This window comes from Pseudochaenichthys georgianus, chromosome 5 (assembly GCF_902827115.2).
Source record: "Pseudochaenichthys georgianus chromosome 5, fPseGeo1.2, whole genome shotgun sequence".
In the NCBI taxonomy this organism is placed as follows: Eukaryota; Metazoa; Chordata; class Actinopteri; order Perciformes; family Channichthyidae; genus Pseudochaenichthys; species Pseudochaenichthys georgianus.
The window spans coordinates 26,934,676-26,951,486 of NC_047507.1; the positions used below are offsets into that span (position 1 = coordinate 26,934,676).

The 16,811-nt window shown below is 40.0% G+C and overlaps 1 protein-coding gene across 1 annotated transcript; it reads right to left on the minus strand.

The window, feature by feature from the left end:
• Positions 1 to 1,986: 1,986 nt before the first annotated feature.
• Positions 1,987 to 16,643, minus strand: itcha (itchy E3 ubiquitin protein ligase a). The gene is made up of 24 exons (XM_034082992.2): positions 16,532 to 16,643; positions 14,913 to 14,991; positions 14,473 to 14,614; positions 13,837 to 13,961; positions 12,845 to 12,976; positions 12,552 to 12,600; positions 12,254 to 12,432; positions 11,792 to 12,092; positions 11,107 to 11,202; positions 10,806 to 10,980; positions 9,897 to 9,966; positions 9,677 to 9,761; positions 9,033 to 9,161; positions 8,587 to 8,659; positions 8,350 to 8,421; positions 8,165 to 8,253; positions 7,867 to 8,026; positions 7,406 to 7,539; positions 6,739 to 6,879; positions 6,145 to 6,265; positions 5,888 to 5,992; positions 5,350 to 5,446; positions 5,058 to 5,130; positions 1,987 to 4,524 (listed from the first exon to the last, which is right to left on the minus strand). The coding sequence occupies exons 2-24, from the start codon at positions 14,935 to 14,937 to the stop codon at positions 4,425 to 4,427; spliced, it is 2,673 nt and encodes an 890-aa protein (XP_033938883.1). The 5' UTR covers positions 14,938 to 14,991; positions 16,532 to 16,643; the 3' UTR covers positions 1,987 to 4,424.
• Positions 16,644 to 16,811: the final 168 nt, after the last annotated feature.

The following is a 16,811-nucleotide window of genomic DNA, read 5'->3' on the forward strand; positions in this document are numbered from 1 at the left end:
CCGTCCTGTATATAGCCATTTCAGAGAGCTGTGTACAGGACGGTCCTGTATATAGCCATTTGGCGTTGTGTACAGGACCGTCCTGTATAGCCATTTCAGAGACCTTATATACAGGACCGTCCTGTATATAGCCACTCCCATACTATACAGAGATGCTGTATGAGAAACCAATGCGATTTTTGGAAAATTGCACAATATAAATCCAGGGTTGCCAACTCCCACGCATCTGGCGTGTGACGGCCCATCCACACAGCGGCGTGCGCTGACGCTTGCCGGCGGGCGTGTCTGAAACTCGACCAACAACCAATCACATGAATCTCCCGCCCCTGACACACAAGCAGCGGTTTGATTGGCTAGAGCTTGTACTGGCATATAATTCGATTGGCTGACGCTTCTGCCGAGGCGTCAAAAGTTGAACATTGCTCAACTTTTGCAGCGAGCCACGCCAGCTACGCTCCGCGTCGCTTCCCACGATGCATTTCGGCTAAAAGTGACGTCACCCCATTCAAAGTGAATGGTGAAGCGTAACTATTCTCACGCCAAAACAAGAATACCGAAGACTAGAAACGGTTTTGAAAACTGTTGTCATGTAGTGATCGTCTTCTCAATAGAACATCTTTGATAATGTCTTCTGGCCAATCAGAATCAAGATAACGGCGTGGGTGTTGTTGCAGGAAGTCCCGACGGAGAATGCTGTAGTACATCTCTATATAGGCCTACATCGATACAACATTACGTGTTGATAGCAATCAACACAATGAAATAAGACCCCACGGTTTGATGATTGATAGGTGTGTGGGCTGTCTTTCATTTTAACACACAGAACAATGGCGGCTATCCACCCTTATCCACCATGTAAAGTAATTCACACAGCCTCTTCCCTGTGAGGAGCAGCAGGTTCAGCTTTCAGAACAAAGTAACACAAAACTAAAATGGCATTCATTTTTTTAAATATGTCGTGGAGTAATAGATTTATTTATTTTTCTTCTCAAGAGAGTACCAGAATGTGTGCAGGGGTTGGGTTTTCAGCATGTCAACTCTTTCACCTGTGGGGAAGTTGTAGGATTGGCTCCAGGTCGCCCTTTTTATTTACTACAAGACAAATGTGCCTTTTTGTTTCATACAGTTCAATTTGGATTGAGACAGGGAAATAATCTAAACCTCGCGTGGCGTTTCACTGTCAAGGGGGCGATATAGCGTGTATGTAGTTACATTGCAAATACTGACTTGAGCCCCACCACTGTATGGGTTAGCCTTACCATAGATTACCCAACAAAAATACTCCGGAGCCGATAAATCAATGAATTGCTTATCGCGACAGGCACACAATAAAACAGTGGAAACAAACATGTGTTTGACTTTCATTAGTGAAGGAAACTGTGTGCCCTTTATAGTCTGTGTCCAATATTGTGTATTTGTATATATTGTATATCCTATATGCTAAGGTCCCGCTACTGACACGATAGCAGTCATTTCGTGCGCATATGTGTAATTAAACCCATGATATCAAAATCTCACTCCAGCCAGGTACCCAAAGTTGGCAACCCTGATAAATCTATTTTAGTATACCTCAACAATGGAATTATTAGGCTATAGTCAATAGCCTATGTGTATTCACTCTGTCCTAAACGGCTGTGAGAGCTTTAGTATTTAAAAAAAATATGGAGCCAAAGTAAGGCTATAAGTAGTTTGTTAAAGCTAATTGAGGGTGAACACATGTAAAATAGTCTTGTACTTGAGGTATAGTATTATCAGCAATCTCAAATATCAAAAGTAAAAAAAAGCATGAAGAATATCCCCGTGTTTAGCATTATTGGAGCTTATTATTACTGTTCCATTTATGTGTAGGTTCAATTATTTTTGTATAATTTAAGATGACAATGGTTGTGTGTATTGAGAATAAAAGTTATGTAAAGTGTGTGGGAAAACAAGTTGGGAAAATGTTGCTGAAATAATAATAAACACTTCACAATTGTCCTGCAGAAGCCCAGTGTTTAAATCATTTTATTACGGTTGTTTTTTTTCTCAATCAATCCAGTCCATTGTTACATGAAACCCATCTTCCGAATAAATAGTATTCAACCATTGACTTCTACTTATCAAAAAAAGTTGGAGCTCAAAAACAGTGATTACACTATCAACATGATTTACAATGCAATCAGTACAACTACAAACACTATTTTGCATATTTCTATAGCCTACATTAAAATGGCTCCATGATCTGGAACAAAGCAGTGTACAGTGAAGTGGTTAATTCAGCCAGTTTGAAGTGTCAAGATGCCAAGTTATTCGTTGTTATCTGTTAAAATATTCAATAGTAAACATTTTGAAGGTTTTTTGGCCGTAATCTCATTTCAAATCAGCACACCAGTAGTAGCTTTATAGGTCTATGTGTGTGTATTAATGCAGGATCAAATGTGAGATAATGTGAAACATAAGAGACTAATAAAAACCAAGTCAGCAGTAACTGGTTTTGAATGAGGGTCAATACACCTGTCAGATCGGTGAGGGAGCGCTTATAACAACCAGCATTTTGTGAAATGGCATTCGGCCACATTGTTCATACAAAATGTGTGGATATTTCATTTCATTCGTTACAGCTAACTTAAAGTAAATTAGGATTGTTCAATTATCTGGTGTACACATTGAAATTATACCACGTAATTTACACCACGCTGCTTACACACACACACACACACACACACTACACAGCTTGATGCCGGAACAGTTACAAAATATCACTTTACAGATTCAAATGTTGTTCAGATATTGTATTTAAGATTGAAGTAGCTAAATTGCTACCTTTTTTTGTACCTCACAGTGTTACCCATTAATATAATAAAGGCTAACTAACAACCTAATAGCGCCAACCGATGTGATATATATAACAATTTAGGGGATGTTAAAAACTGCACTTTAAGACTTATACCTCAAATGAAATCAAATGTTTTACAAAAAACTATTAAATAACATCCTTTGGGAGATTTGTTCCAGTCATTTTCTTAAAGTAATACTCTACCTGAAATAAAAAATAAACTTTAAGCTTGAAGAAAACAGCTATTTTTGGAAAAGACATGAATTATTCTAATATACTTCTGTACAAATCTGAATACCTATCACCCTATAAAACTAGGGTCACTTATATTACATTAATCCTAATGGTCCACTTATGCCTGTAAGGGGTCCACTGCTTGGGTGAACTAAATGTATTAAGATATTAAACATATTTCTACTTTATAAGTATATTTACAAAAACTGCATTAGTCACTGAACACATTAAACAGTTAGGATTCAGTATTTAACATCATTTAACTCTAATAATACTAAGTCTGGACATCTACCAGAGAATTGGCTACCTTTCAGTGGGAATAATAGGTCATTATTCAACAAATCATTGTTCTCTTTTTCACAACACACGCTAAAACTCCCACTTCATTAGTAACAGATTATAATTCTAAATCAAGACTCTTTCAGTCGTCCTGACTGGTTAATAAGCTGATACTATTTACAGCACAGATCATTTTGGGAAGTTTTCTAATCATATCATAACACTTGCAATAATGCAAATGTTCTCTATTTTATATTGACAATTCAAATAAGGAGTAAATGTTGAAACTTACCAAAGTGTAATAAAATGATCAAACAAATCATTGCTTGGCTCTATTATTGGCATAATTGTTTCCTACAAAACCGGTCTTCCTGCTCACATAACTATGTGCAAACTAGTTCAACTCATTATAAAGTTACGAAAGCAACCTGTCGAAATAAGAGAAAGTATCATTACAATTAGCTCGATCATATTTGTCAAAGAAAATGCATATGAGTTGCAGGAGTCAGTCAGTTGTTGAAAAAAATCATTCATCCATCCTTTAAACCAAAAAAACAAACAAAAGCTGAGCCTGAAAAAAACCCAAACCATACATGTGCCTTTGATGTTACTTTTAGATATGTACTTATTTTAAGTAAAAATGCACAAATATGGTTATTTTTCTCCCAAATGATTAATTCTAGTGCATAGACCCGACAAGGCGGCGCTTAAGAAGTTACCACTGCACAGATTCACAGGTGTACGAGCAGAAACTGCACTTGCGCAACGTTCGGCGAGTGCAGACATGACAGGGTGAGGAAGGCGTCTCTTTTGCCTCTTTCGCCTGAAAGTGGGCTGACCAGCTGCAGAAGGGTGGGATCCATCGTGTAGGTGAGAAGTGAAACGGAGTGAGAAGGATTCACAGGTAGGGTAAATTAATGTGTGACGAAATAGTTGTGACTGATACTGGGATAGAAAATAAAGATTTGTACTTCCATCACCAGTTTATAAGCAGCTCCTGGCTGCAGGGAGGTCATGTTAAAAAGTACTCATGTCTGAAAAAGAAACGGCTCCTCCAAGCCAACACTCCTCCATCCCATCCTTTAGCTCCTGCTCATTACTCCTGCCCAAAGCCTTCTGTCTCCTCGATGGCGAACATGAGCTTCTCCTTCAGCTGCTCGTAGCTCTTGTAGGGAGGGAGGTCCAGACGATTAAAGCTATAAAACAAAAGAGAAAGAAAAAAATGACTTTCCAGAGAAAAAATGTATTTAATGTTTGATCGCCAACATTTTAACGTTGCATCTCATAACATATACGTGAAACAAATCCCTAAAATGTACATATTTCGTCTGAACTGCAGATAAAATAAGTTTATAAAAGTCCCTTTAGTTCAGTGTTGTTAATGAAATTCTGACTTTCTTAAGTGAGAAATTATTTATTTTGTTTCAATTATTTGATTGCAATTATGTCCCTGCCTCACTAGTATCACATGAGGCTTCATAAGAGCATTGGCTAAGTAAACCCATATCAAACTGTATTATTCACGGTTTAACGACACATTCTCAGACAGTGCTATAAAACTTAAAATGTCAAATTAAAGCCTGACAATAAAAGGAGCCTGGTTGAATCAGATATGACTAAGAGGGTTTGGTCAAAAAGTGTTAATCCAGCAGGATTTGGACCTCTGGCCACATACCTGAAGCCTGAGTGAGGATTTCTTAGAAAGTAGAAGAAGAATAACAGGCCTTACCATGTGTGGCTCCGTGGAAGCCAGTTCTCTTTACCCACTTTCTCGATGCAGAACTTTTGAGGGCCGTTGCTTCCTACATTTTTAAAAAAGGATACGGAAAAAATTAAATCAGAAAATCAATTCTGAAGTGAGTATATACAGTGTGTGTGTGTGTGTGTGTGTGTGTGTGTGTGTGTGTGTGTGTGTGTGTGTGTGTGTGTGTGTGTGTGTGTGTGTGTGTGTGTGTGTGTGTGTGTGTGTGTGTGTGTGTGTGTGTGTGTGTGTGTGTGTGTGTGTGTGTGTGTGTGCTTACCCATCAGGTCAGCAAAGCCTCCCACAGGAAGGCGACAGGTTCCTGTGACAAACTGCAGCAGCCTCATCCTCTTTTCGTTGTCCATCTCCTTCACAAACTGTCAAAACATCACACTTTAATTTCCACATAAACACGCATATTAAAAAACAGTCAAGGTTACAATTACAACATGAGGCTTATGTTTTACAAGTTGAGATGCAACACAATCAAATCCACAACTTGTTTGTTAATACAATTCAGATGTATCTCTGTTATAATAACACTTTGCAAATCCAGTATGACACTAATGATAACATATAATTGTCCTAAATGTTTTGCTTTATTAGGGAGTTTTGGAAATATTTGGACCAAGTGAAGACTCAATCTTTAAGTCTTAGCAAAAGGGACTTTAGTTGTGAGTTAAAGGAAAATGAAATCTTGAGACAAACTGAGCTATAATTGTACGGTATAAGTCTCCTAAACTAAAAATAGATCAAAGTAAGGAAGGAAATGGAATTAGTGTTGTGATTTTCAAAACAGTGCAACTGCATGTACTGACCTGCCAGAACCAGAGGATCTGTTTGCTGCTGCGGGCGTAATGTCTGTAGATCGCGTTTCTCTGCCAGTCCACCAGGTCTATCTCCTGCATCCCACACAGCATCACCTACAGGCAAGAAGGAAGCGAGTTATTAGTGTGATGACAACTCAAATGCACATGATTTTACCCAGCAGAATAAACACTTTAAAAGACCAACACTACCCCAAACATAGAACTTTTGGTGTTCAGTAAATGTTGTAGAGTGTGGATTGCAGTACCTCTAACTCCTTGGCATCGAAGTATTGGAGGTACTGCTGGGGCAAAACTTCATTGAAGCCCTCAAAGAAGGCCTGAGTCTGCTCCTCCACCCCTCTGGACAGCCTCCACTCTGCCACCAACCTGCGTACAGAAACATGAAGATTAATACAACAAAGTCAAACATACCCAGTGCATGATTATTAATGGCTGCTTGCAAACAAGAAGGTTCAATTTTCTAAGGGTCAAATATCATGGTTGATCAAATAAAAAGCATTATAGCTTATCAGTCAATACAAAACACATTTGTTGTTATTGCTGCAGCAGATACTAAAGAATTGGTCGCGACCTGCGCAATACATGTGTGATAAGAAATCTATTAAATACGTTTATCTATTTTGTTTGAATTGGGCGTATACATGCTGTCATTGTACTGCTGTGTACAGTATGGATAATGGAGTTGGTTTATTATTGGCCCCTCTATTACACATTACAGTGAAATAGGAGAACTGTAACACTGTAACAATCAGCAGGGATAAGACTATCAGTGTTGTGTGTAACGTGTTGATGTGAATGTAAATATGGAAGTTGAAGACGGGTGGCGGAGGAAGGGGTACCTGATGTACTCCTCTTTATTTTCCTCAGTTACTTGGACGTTTCCTCCATCGGGCTTCAGCTCGTGGGTGGTGACCTCGCCCAGGATCTCCTTGTCCACAGAGAAGAACATTTCCAGTCCACACTCCTCTATGTTATTATCCCTGCAGAGCAAAGAGCGATTTTGATCATTAACAACAATTAAATCCACCTACCAGTCGCCGCATTTAAATGAATGCAGTACGCTATATTTTGTTTGTGTAAAAATCTGTCTTTGTAACAATTTGCCCTGGGAGGCAGACTATTTCTTGTCCAGACGCTGGTTTGGGCTGAGTAATAATCTTGCAGCTCCTGGCCAAAATAGAGAAATATCCTTTTGTTCTAACACATCCATTTTACCAATACTCTGCTCACCTCGAAAATAAATGTGGCAGGATCTACACATTATACTGGTATCATTCCAAATGTGTTGCAGTAAAGAAAATTGGGAAACTAATTAATGTTTTTTATAAATTACATTGTGTGTTCATAAAAAGAAAATCAACTATGACATATCTCCAATATGAAAACAGTTAATGGTACACTGCAGTACGTTTTGATATACATGCTGGCCTGCCCTTCCACTCCTCCTTATCACCACCATATTCCCTTTAGGTCACACATTAGTAACTCTTGTATCCCCAGACCTACTTGATCCAGATGAGTGAGTTGTAAAACTCTGGATCTATGGACTCCAGGTCTTTGAGAGCCAGAGCTTTGTTCAGAATGCGCTTGTAGAAGGGCAGGGAGAATCCTGTGTCGATGAATTTGCCATGGAACAAAGCCTAGAAGGGACCAAAGCAGAACGGTCATGTGATCAAATGTATTAAAACAGCAGCCACATAAAACAGAAAGAGATCTGATATGTAAAACTGTAAACTGTACGAGGAGACTGAACGTCATAAAATTAAGATCATCGAATATTTGAATTCCTTCCAGAGCAATAAGTCACATTTAAGAGCCAACATGACGGTTGTAAACAACATTGCGCCATCCTCATCACACGTATGTCACCTCACAAACATGGTCCATCTTGTTGGCCAAGGTAATTATGTCATTATATTAAGTTCCAATGCTGAGTAATTCATTGAGTTTACTAATAGGGCAGGTACCATGGCAATGAAGCGTCCTATGAACTTGAAGTACTTGAGGTGATCAGGGTTGATGTAGGAGGCAGGGTTGATCTGCAGACAGTAGTTGTCCTTGCCGGCATACTCAAACAAACAGTACATGGGGTTCAGCACTTCATGAGAGAGCAAGAAGAACCATTCCCTGAAAATAAAAGAAATACATGAGAAACAAACAATTATTTAGTGGTTATACTGGTTGGTTTAAAAAAAGCTACGATTGAGGTCAAAACACACCTCCTAATGGCGCGATTGCATAAAAACAAACTGCTGTTGACATTACCTGGCCACACCTCCGTAGTCCAAGCCTTCCTCTCCAGGGAAAATGATCCACAGTCTTCGCCTCAGATCTTGAGGGTGGAAGCTCATTATCTTCAGATGCAGAAAAGAATGTGTTACACACCTCAAACATTCAAAAGACAATACAGTCAAAATAACAGAGAACTGGATTTATTGGTTTTAAGTTACCTGTTGAAATGAATCCTCAAACAAGGTTTTCCGGGAGACGTTAATCTTAATGTGTTGAGGCATCGACAATTGCTGAGGTCGGGGAAAAAACACAACATATAAATTACATTTCTGCTTGCTTTTTACAGAAGTTAACATGAATCAACTGTGAACTTCAATCTTTGCACATTAAATTACGAAAGACAGTACAAAGGAGAAGCATAAGGATGATAGCAAAACATTTGGTGCAGCACATACCTGACACCAGAACCTGAAGTATAGCACTTTGGCTTTGAAGTCCCTGACATAGGTTATCTGTGGTCCATTCTCACTGTGGAAAAGACCAGTAGAACCATTTTAAATGTCAATTGAACACGCACATTTAGTTACTGCATGCACATTTTTTCTCCTGCTGTGATCATGCTTTTTATCACAATTGTAACAAGGATTATCCAATGTGTTATCAGTCATGTAAATGCATTGAACCTGCATTGATACCTATGTTTATGTTCAAATGAAACCAAAATGTATCTGTGTATTATGAAAGGAGTTTGCAGGGAGGGATAAATATGTCTATGCATCTTAATCTTAAGGCTACAGCTTGTGGACAAGTATCAAGTGTCTGGTTAAAAGGCGAGAGCTTCTCCAGTCATTTGTGTTTTTAACTAAAGCAAGTTAACTGCTAAATGTATAGAAGAACTTACAGTGAGGATTTCCCCGTGCGAGGGTCTATGTAGGTTGTGGTTCGCCTGTTGTGGTCTACAAAGTAGGGAATACCATCCACAGTGAACCGCATCTCCCATCCCTCTGGTAGGGGCTTGTCGTTCAGCAGCCTGAATAATACCAACAAATAGATAAATTGTTAAAAAGATAAAGAAAAACAAAATGTAAATTGCAAGTGAATTTGAAAAATAAAAAATGGCACTTATAAGCCTGACGATGTTTCCTTTGTGAACGCATGAGTCAGTGTAAGCATCAAATCATCATGTTTGAAACCAAAAATATAGCTTTTACTTATCATAAACGTTATACTTTCTATACTTCCACACCTCCAAGGATGTTTGCATGCATCTGCTGGTCACCTTATGACCTAAATAACCCAATAGTTATATTTCACGGAAAAGATAAAAGTATTTTTTCTTACTCTAAAATTGATTTTAATTCCACTTATTCCTATATTTGCTTATGCTTCAATCTAGAAATACTTGTGCTGAGCAAGTTGCTGACACATAAGCGCCTCCTACAGGCAATACAAGAAAACTACAGCCAAAGTAAGCAGGATCATTTATAGTCAGTATACAAATAGGTATCACAGTATCAAGATGCACAGCCGTAGGCCCACACTCACCCCTGGGTCCTGGGGTCCTCCCACTGCGTTGTCCGAGTCGGGTGATGAACAAAATACACTCTGCCATTGGTGTCTGTTCTCTTCTCTGACATAAACAAATGAAAATGTTTCTTCAGTTTGAAATCATTGCTGTGCATTCCCTAGGAACTTGTATTGTGTGTTTTACTACGATAACAGCAACTCCAGCCAAAGTGAATGTGCAATGATAGGTGATATTTACCCCATCCATGAGGCAGAGGTCCCAGCGGGTCAAACTCTTTGTTGGCCGTCGCCGCCAGCTGGTCTTGGAGCTGAGCCAGAGAGAGACACGTTGTTAAAGTCTCAAAAAACATTTAAAAAATGGCCTTTACCAGTTCCAGAGCCAACCGTCGTTAGTATTATACAGAGGAATCAACCTCCAATCTCGTTCAATGTTCAACAGGATAACTACATTAGACTTCAGAAACAGCAATAAGCTGTAAAGAAGTCAAACAGTGTTTCCTGTGCTGGGTGACGGCCCGTCCAAACGGCGGCGTGCGTTGAAGCTTCAACGCTTCTGCCCATTCACTTTGAATGGGGTGACGTCACGCTTTGCCAAACTGCATTGTGGGAGCGTTGCTTCGCTTTGCTCGCTTCAAAAGTTGAGCAATGTTCAACTTTTGAAGCTTCGACGGAAGCGTCAGCCAATCAAATCATATGCCAGTACAAGCTCGAGCCAATCAACCGCTTGCTTGTGTGTCCGGGGCGGGAGATTCATGTGATTGGTTGTTGGTCGAGCTTCAGACACGCCCGACGGCGAGCTTCAACGCACGCCGCCGTGTGGACGCTGCGTAACATTGAGGTGGTAATGCTTTTATTTTATTTGTGAGTTCTATTTGAAGCAAACAAAACATGTGTAATAGGTGTGACTTTTGGAGTGCATGCATAGCCAGTTAAATGAAGTAACTTGAAAATGATGGTTTTGGGTTTAGGTTTTGTAGCAAGTAAAACATTTTGAGAACTTAAAAACTCTACTGCATATTATGGTACAGTGTATACAGTAATAATCTGTTTACACAGATTCATCTTGTGATGGTGCAGACAAACTATTGTTCGAAGCAGATGTGTGGATGTACCCTTATCCAGAAACTACCACAGTGCCTGCACTCACCCCATAGATGAACCTCTGGTTGAACTGCTGCATGGCTCCCTGCAGCTGGTTTCTCTGGTGCTGCCACTCTTCGTAGTTTCGCACCGACTCCTGCGTGGGCCGCTGCCACGTAGTCGTCCGGGTAATGTGGTCGACATAGTACACCCTACCCATCGGGTCCACCCTGCGCTCCCACCTGCGGAGAAGGGAGAGAGGTTGGATGGTAACATTTGTTAAAGAATATCAAAGAGCAAAAGTGTTCTGATTGAATTGTAACCATGTTAGCACTCATAGTATAACATATGATCAAGTGTGTTGGTACCCTGAAGGAAGAGGATCAGGCCTTTCCCAGGTTGTCCTTTTCTCGATGTGATCCACAAAGTAGACCCGTCCGTTCTGGTCTGCCCTTTGCTCCCATCTGCAGAGAAAGATGAGTCAGCAAAGACCAAGCACAGGAAACACATTTTGATAACTGATTCCGTCACTGACAAACACAATTCGTTAAAAAGGCAGAATGAGAACTATTTGTATGTTCTAGACAGTTTGTTCAATCAATCAATCAATGTTTATTTATATAGCCCAATATCACAAATGTTACATTTGATGTAAGGTTCGCACCTCATCCCTAGCTCAACGACCACAGAAGAGCACCCCCATGACTGCGGTTAAGGTGCTTTCTCACAGTTGAAAACAAGCTATATTTTCTGTGTCCACCAATTGTGTAGCTTGCTGATGGATGAGGTTACGATCTAGCACTTTGTTGCTATGTTTGTATAGAGGTTGACACCCCAACACTTCACAAATAAAGCAGTAATAATAATGAAATACAGGGTATCTGCAGATACAGACACCAACACACTTTTAGTTAGTCATAAGTGATGAGAGAGAGAGGTTATTTTTGTATGAGTCGATGTTTTTTTTCCACATCATTCACATTCAAACGTCATAAAGAGGCTGCAGTCTAAAATGAGATTTGCAGGACCAGGTGAAGTGCCTTTCTCTTTTACCCTTGTGGTAAGGGGCCGTTGTTTATAGGTGTGATTCTGGGAGCTGTTGTGGCCGGAACTGCTGAGGCTGGAGCTGCTGAGGCAGATGTTGCTGGTTTGGGTCCTGCTGCTGTCTGTGAAGTAGCTGCTGCTGTTGCTGCTGTTGTTGCTGCTGTTGATGTTGATGCTGATGCTGCTGCTGCTGCTGCTGCTGCTGCTGAGTCATCCTGCTGATTTAAACAGCCACTAGCTGACGCCTGGGAGGAGCCATCGGAAGCTGGAGCTTCACTCAGCTCGCTTGGGGAGGAACTGCTAGAAGAGGCTGTAGAGAAGAGTGGGAGGATGGCAGAAAAAACATTGAAGTCTGTGAACAGATGTCTATCTCAGACACTGTTTCTGTACATTAAAGAAAAGCAATGCTATTTAAAAATGCAGAATGACTGGTTATATTGATAAGTCTTTGATTTCTTGTGCTTTTCCTACTTGGTGAGGCTGTAGGTCTGTGAGGCGTAGGAGGAGGGGCTCGGGCTGGTCTGGGAGGACGCAAGGCGTTGGAGCCCCCTGGAGATCGAGAAGGAGACCCTGTACCATTGGCAGGATGACCGTTAGGTACGATAACCCACTCCTCTGAGTCACTGGAGGGAGATGTGTCCCTGCTTGACCTGGGGATCAAGATATGTTCTTAAGTTACTTGATAGGGATACAATTAGTATTTTCCATGAGTAAACACAACATTTTCCCAAAAAGCATAAATAGGATTATAAATGAAAGTTTACTGAACCTGTTGCCAGTGTCTCCATTTTGACTTGCGTTTCCATTTGGAAGAGCAGCTAGAGTAACAAAGAAACAGATGACAAGTGACAACATATACTAACTATTAACTAACTTATTAACTTGGGTTTGAAACCATTTTTTTCTTTATGTGCTGCAAGGGGCTAAGTTCTAACTAGATATGATTGTTAAATAAATATGATGAGGAAAAAAAAGGGAACATGTCACACTAACAGATGATTTAATACAATTCTGCAGATCTGTGCATTGTCGGTGGATGTGTGCATGTGTGTGCTTTCTTACCATGTTCTCGCTCTGCAGTGGCGAGGGTCTCTGGGTCTACCTGCATGCCATCCAGGCAGACAGACAGGTCGCCAACAACATCCCGAGAGTCTCGGTCAGAGCACAGCGGCAGCGTCTGCACCACCTCACACACTGGGGAGGAAAATGTGCAAAGGTGTCATAATGCTTCAGCTACACTCATCTGACAAACACCCACATACTGTAGACCCTTCACAACAACAACAAAAGAGATGATGCTAAGAATTGTCAGAGGAAGTATAAACTGCCACCAAATGCACATACAAGAGCCATTTTCTCTAAGAGGACTCCATTTGCTGGCTTTTCATAATGGATTCAACCTTTATGAATCGTGTTTAGTATTGAAAATAAAAAGAAAGCAGCTATACTAAATATAGACCAGACTTTTATGTCAAATGGAATGCACAAGACAAGGCGAGCCATTGTATTGAGCTGGTAAAGCCCTCCAGCAATCAGACACACACAATCAGCCACACACTCAGGGGAGGCTTGTATCCCAGGAGAGAGAACCTAGGGAGTACTGTGCTTGTTGGTTGTTAAGCTTATCAAAGCACAATAAATCATTCTCATAATAAAAATAAGCTGATATGCACTCCTACACAAATAGAGTCTCCAGTGTGTGAAACATCTGCCAAGTAAAACATGATGCTGATAGACGTAGACATACAAATACTGAAAGGGAGATTATAAGGAATACAATGTTTTATTATCTTAAAATAAATAAGGCATGTGGTGGGACCTTTGTTCTGACTAACTCATATTATGTGGGAATCAACCGCAAGAGCCTAGAAATATTAGCCTAGTACTCTGCCCCTTGGACAACACATTTTTTTTAAAATCAAAGTTTAACTGACAAATAAACTGAGATGTACACTTTGTCAAATAGCAGCAAAATGTTGTTTGTTTGACAGAAAATATTTTCAAGAAAACACAAGATTACACCACCGAAGAGAAAGAAAGTAGTGTGAACTCACGTTTCAGGTCGTTAGCTTTAAGGCTCTCTTTGATCTCCAGCATGGCCATTCCCAACAGGATGTCTGCCTTCAGTGTCTGGTGGCTCCAAACTCGAAAGATCAGCTTGCTGACCGGGGTGACAATTCTGTAGTAAAGGGAGAAAATATCATCATCAACACTGGAGAAGAATATAAAGAAGGATCTGCATTAATACTAAAGTAGTTATAGTTGAATTATGGAAAATAAATGTATGTACTGCATAGGGCTATCGCTTCTCTGGAGACATCTCTTATATTTCTGTTATCAAATGTAATTTAATTCAAATATTAAGTGTCAATTCCAGCAGAGTTTTATTAATAAAACATCCCTCATGTGTTTTATTTGTCTTACCAGTTGAGACCTTAACCTATTTCAGTGGCACAGAAACCATGGTAAAGTAATAAGTGTTGGGCATATGGACATTGTTGAATCAGTGACAATTAAAAATCAGGTACATCATTTATTTAGAATGTACCCTTCAACAACTTAGTTTTCCCTTATGGACACAATATTCCAAGCTCAGGAAGTTTGCACCATAACCAGAACAGAACTGCTAGTACGGATCATCTAATAACTTATCAGCTTTTTTCTATGACAAACACAAAGGTTGTACTCACACTGTGACAGCCTGCTTCCATTTAGGACTGTGTGTGTTGTTGCACTTCTCAGTCCTCTTTGACTGGCCATCCACAGCTACCTCAACGTAAGGGCTGGGACCAAACCAGGTCTTTTTGTTTTCCTTAAGCTTGGCTGAAAGCACTAGAATGAAAAAAAAACACTTAAATTGTAGGTTATATAACTAAGATTTTAGAGGGTTTGTTCAGAATGTAACATAAGGTGCATTTGATGAAGATGCAACAACATAAGAATACCAACCACCAGCTCCTGTAGCCTCCCTGTACTGAACAGTGACAGCACATAAGGCATTTTTTCACAAAGAATCATAGCCTGTAGCTGCTTATGAACAACGTCATGTAATACTAAACCTCTACCAATTTTTCCTATTTGTTGTTTTCTCATTTTTGCTCAAATCATGCATAGATTAATTAAAACATACCAGTGACTTGTAATTGGGCCTTCATGGTTCTTCCATAACACTGCAGTCTTGTTTTGCTGCACCAACGGACCTGCAAAAACTGCAACCAGCGACATCAGACATTAATATGTGATACTGTGCAGTCTTACAGAGTGATCAGGCTATTATGTTGCTACAGTAGGTGAAACATCAAGTCAGGCTTTACATACAATATGAAGTGAGGATGTATGAGGATGTATAACCAAAGCAAAAGGTTTGTATGATGGTTTCAGGTATCTGAAGACACGCAAAGAGTATGTTGTGATGCCAACTCAAATAAAATGTGTATCCACAATAAAAAGCCAAACATTTCAGGTGAATTCGCTTTATAGTATCAATTCAACTAAATTGGGCCCAAATGTAACATCATTTCGACTACATAGTACCATTAAAAGGCAATCTCATTTATTGATAGCCTAAATCTGGTCTGACACATCGGCAACAACATTATGTTACAACTCTACACACAGCATGTAGAATTTCGATTAGCTTAATGTTTAGACACACAAACTAGACTAGAATGCACGTTACCAGTGACTTAGTTTAATCCAAGCTATTTGAAGATACAGCCGTGCACCTTTCATAACGGGCAGTCCCATCTTTAACTGAACTACACTGAACAAAAATATAAACGCAACAGTTTTGTTTTTGCTCCCATTTTTTATGAACTCAAAGATCTAAAACATTTTCTATTTACACAAAATAACCATTTCTCTCAAATATTGTTCAAAAATCTGAAAAAATCTGTGATAGTGAGCACTTCTCCTTTGCCGAGATAATCCATCCCACCTCACAGGTGTGGCATATCAAGATGCTGATTAGACAGCATGATTATTGCACAGGTGTGCCTTAGAATGGCCACAATAAAAGGCCACTCTGAAACGTGCATTTTTGCTTTATTGGGGGGGTCTGGGGGGGTCCGAAAACCAGGCAGTATCTGATGTGAGGGTTAGGGTTAGGGGTAGGGTTAGGGTAATGTTGTGAATCGAGTGGCCTGTGTTCGTCGTCCATTACATACGCCTGCCCATACCATAACCCCACCACCACCATGGGCCACTCGATTCACAACATTACCCTAACCTTTTGTTCAGTGTATATTAAGTCTCACTGAACCTCCGTTTGCTAATCTTAGACAATACCCTTAAACAGGAAGAAGGTGGTTTGAATACTATTCAAAGGGGTTGGTTAATACAATTTCAAAGGCATTCTAGACTTGATGTTGTCAAAGAGGGTTCGTGGTCCTGCTGTCCGTACAGCATCATAGCTTTATCTGTCAGGTTAGCAGGGGTTAGCCAGCAGGAGATCTGTTGTCAAGGCAACTTCTAGCCGTTTGTATGGTAACAGTTTTGACTATTACATTGCCAACATGTAGTATTTGCTATAATGTTAAGGTTTTTGGTGAATACATTAGAGAAACGGATTAGTTTCACCACCTGGGGCAACTTTGTTAGCCGACGTCCTGAACACCGAGGCTAAAGCTAACCGTTCATTAACTAACGTTAGTTATGCTAACTCACTCCGCCTCCCACAGCAGCTAAGATCATTCCATCGAGGACATTTAACACCTTTCTGTCATTCAATTAAGTAATAGATAAACATACCTGACGAAATTCAGATGATAAAGGGCTCGGCACACTATAGTTCCAGCTATGCCTGGGTTGTTGACAGGTTGCTGCCTGCCATCAGCCCTGTGTTCCGCTAGCCAGAACAAGACTTGTGTTTCCGGCGGGAGTTTTTCACAATAAAAGGGTATCTTTAGAGCACACACATATTGATCTCTTTTTTTGCAAACAACAAATCTCAAACTTAACATTACTATAGCTATATGCAGCCATGCATTCTGTAGAATTTAACGAGGAGAGTAATACTTGCCCTGGAAAT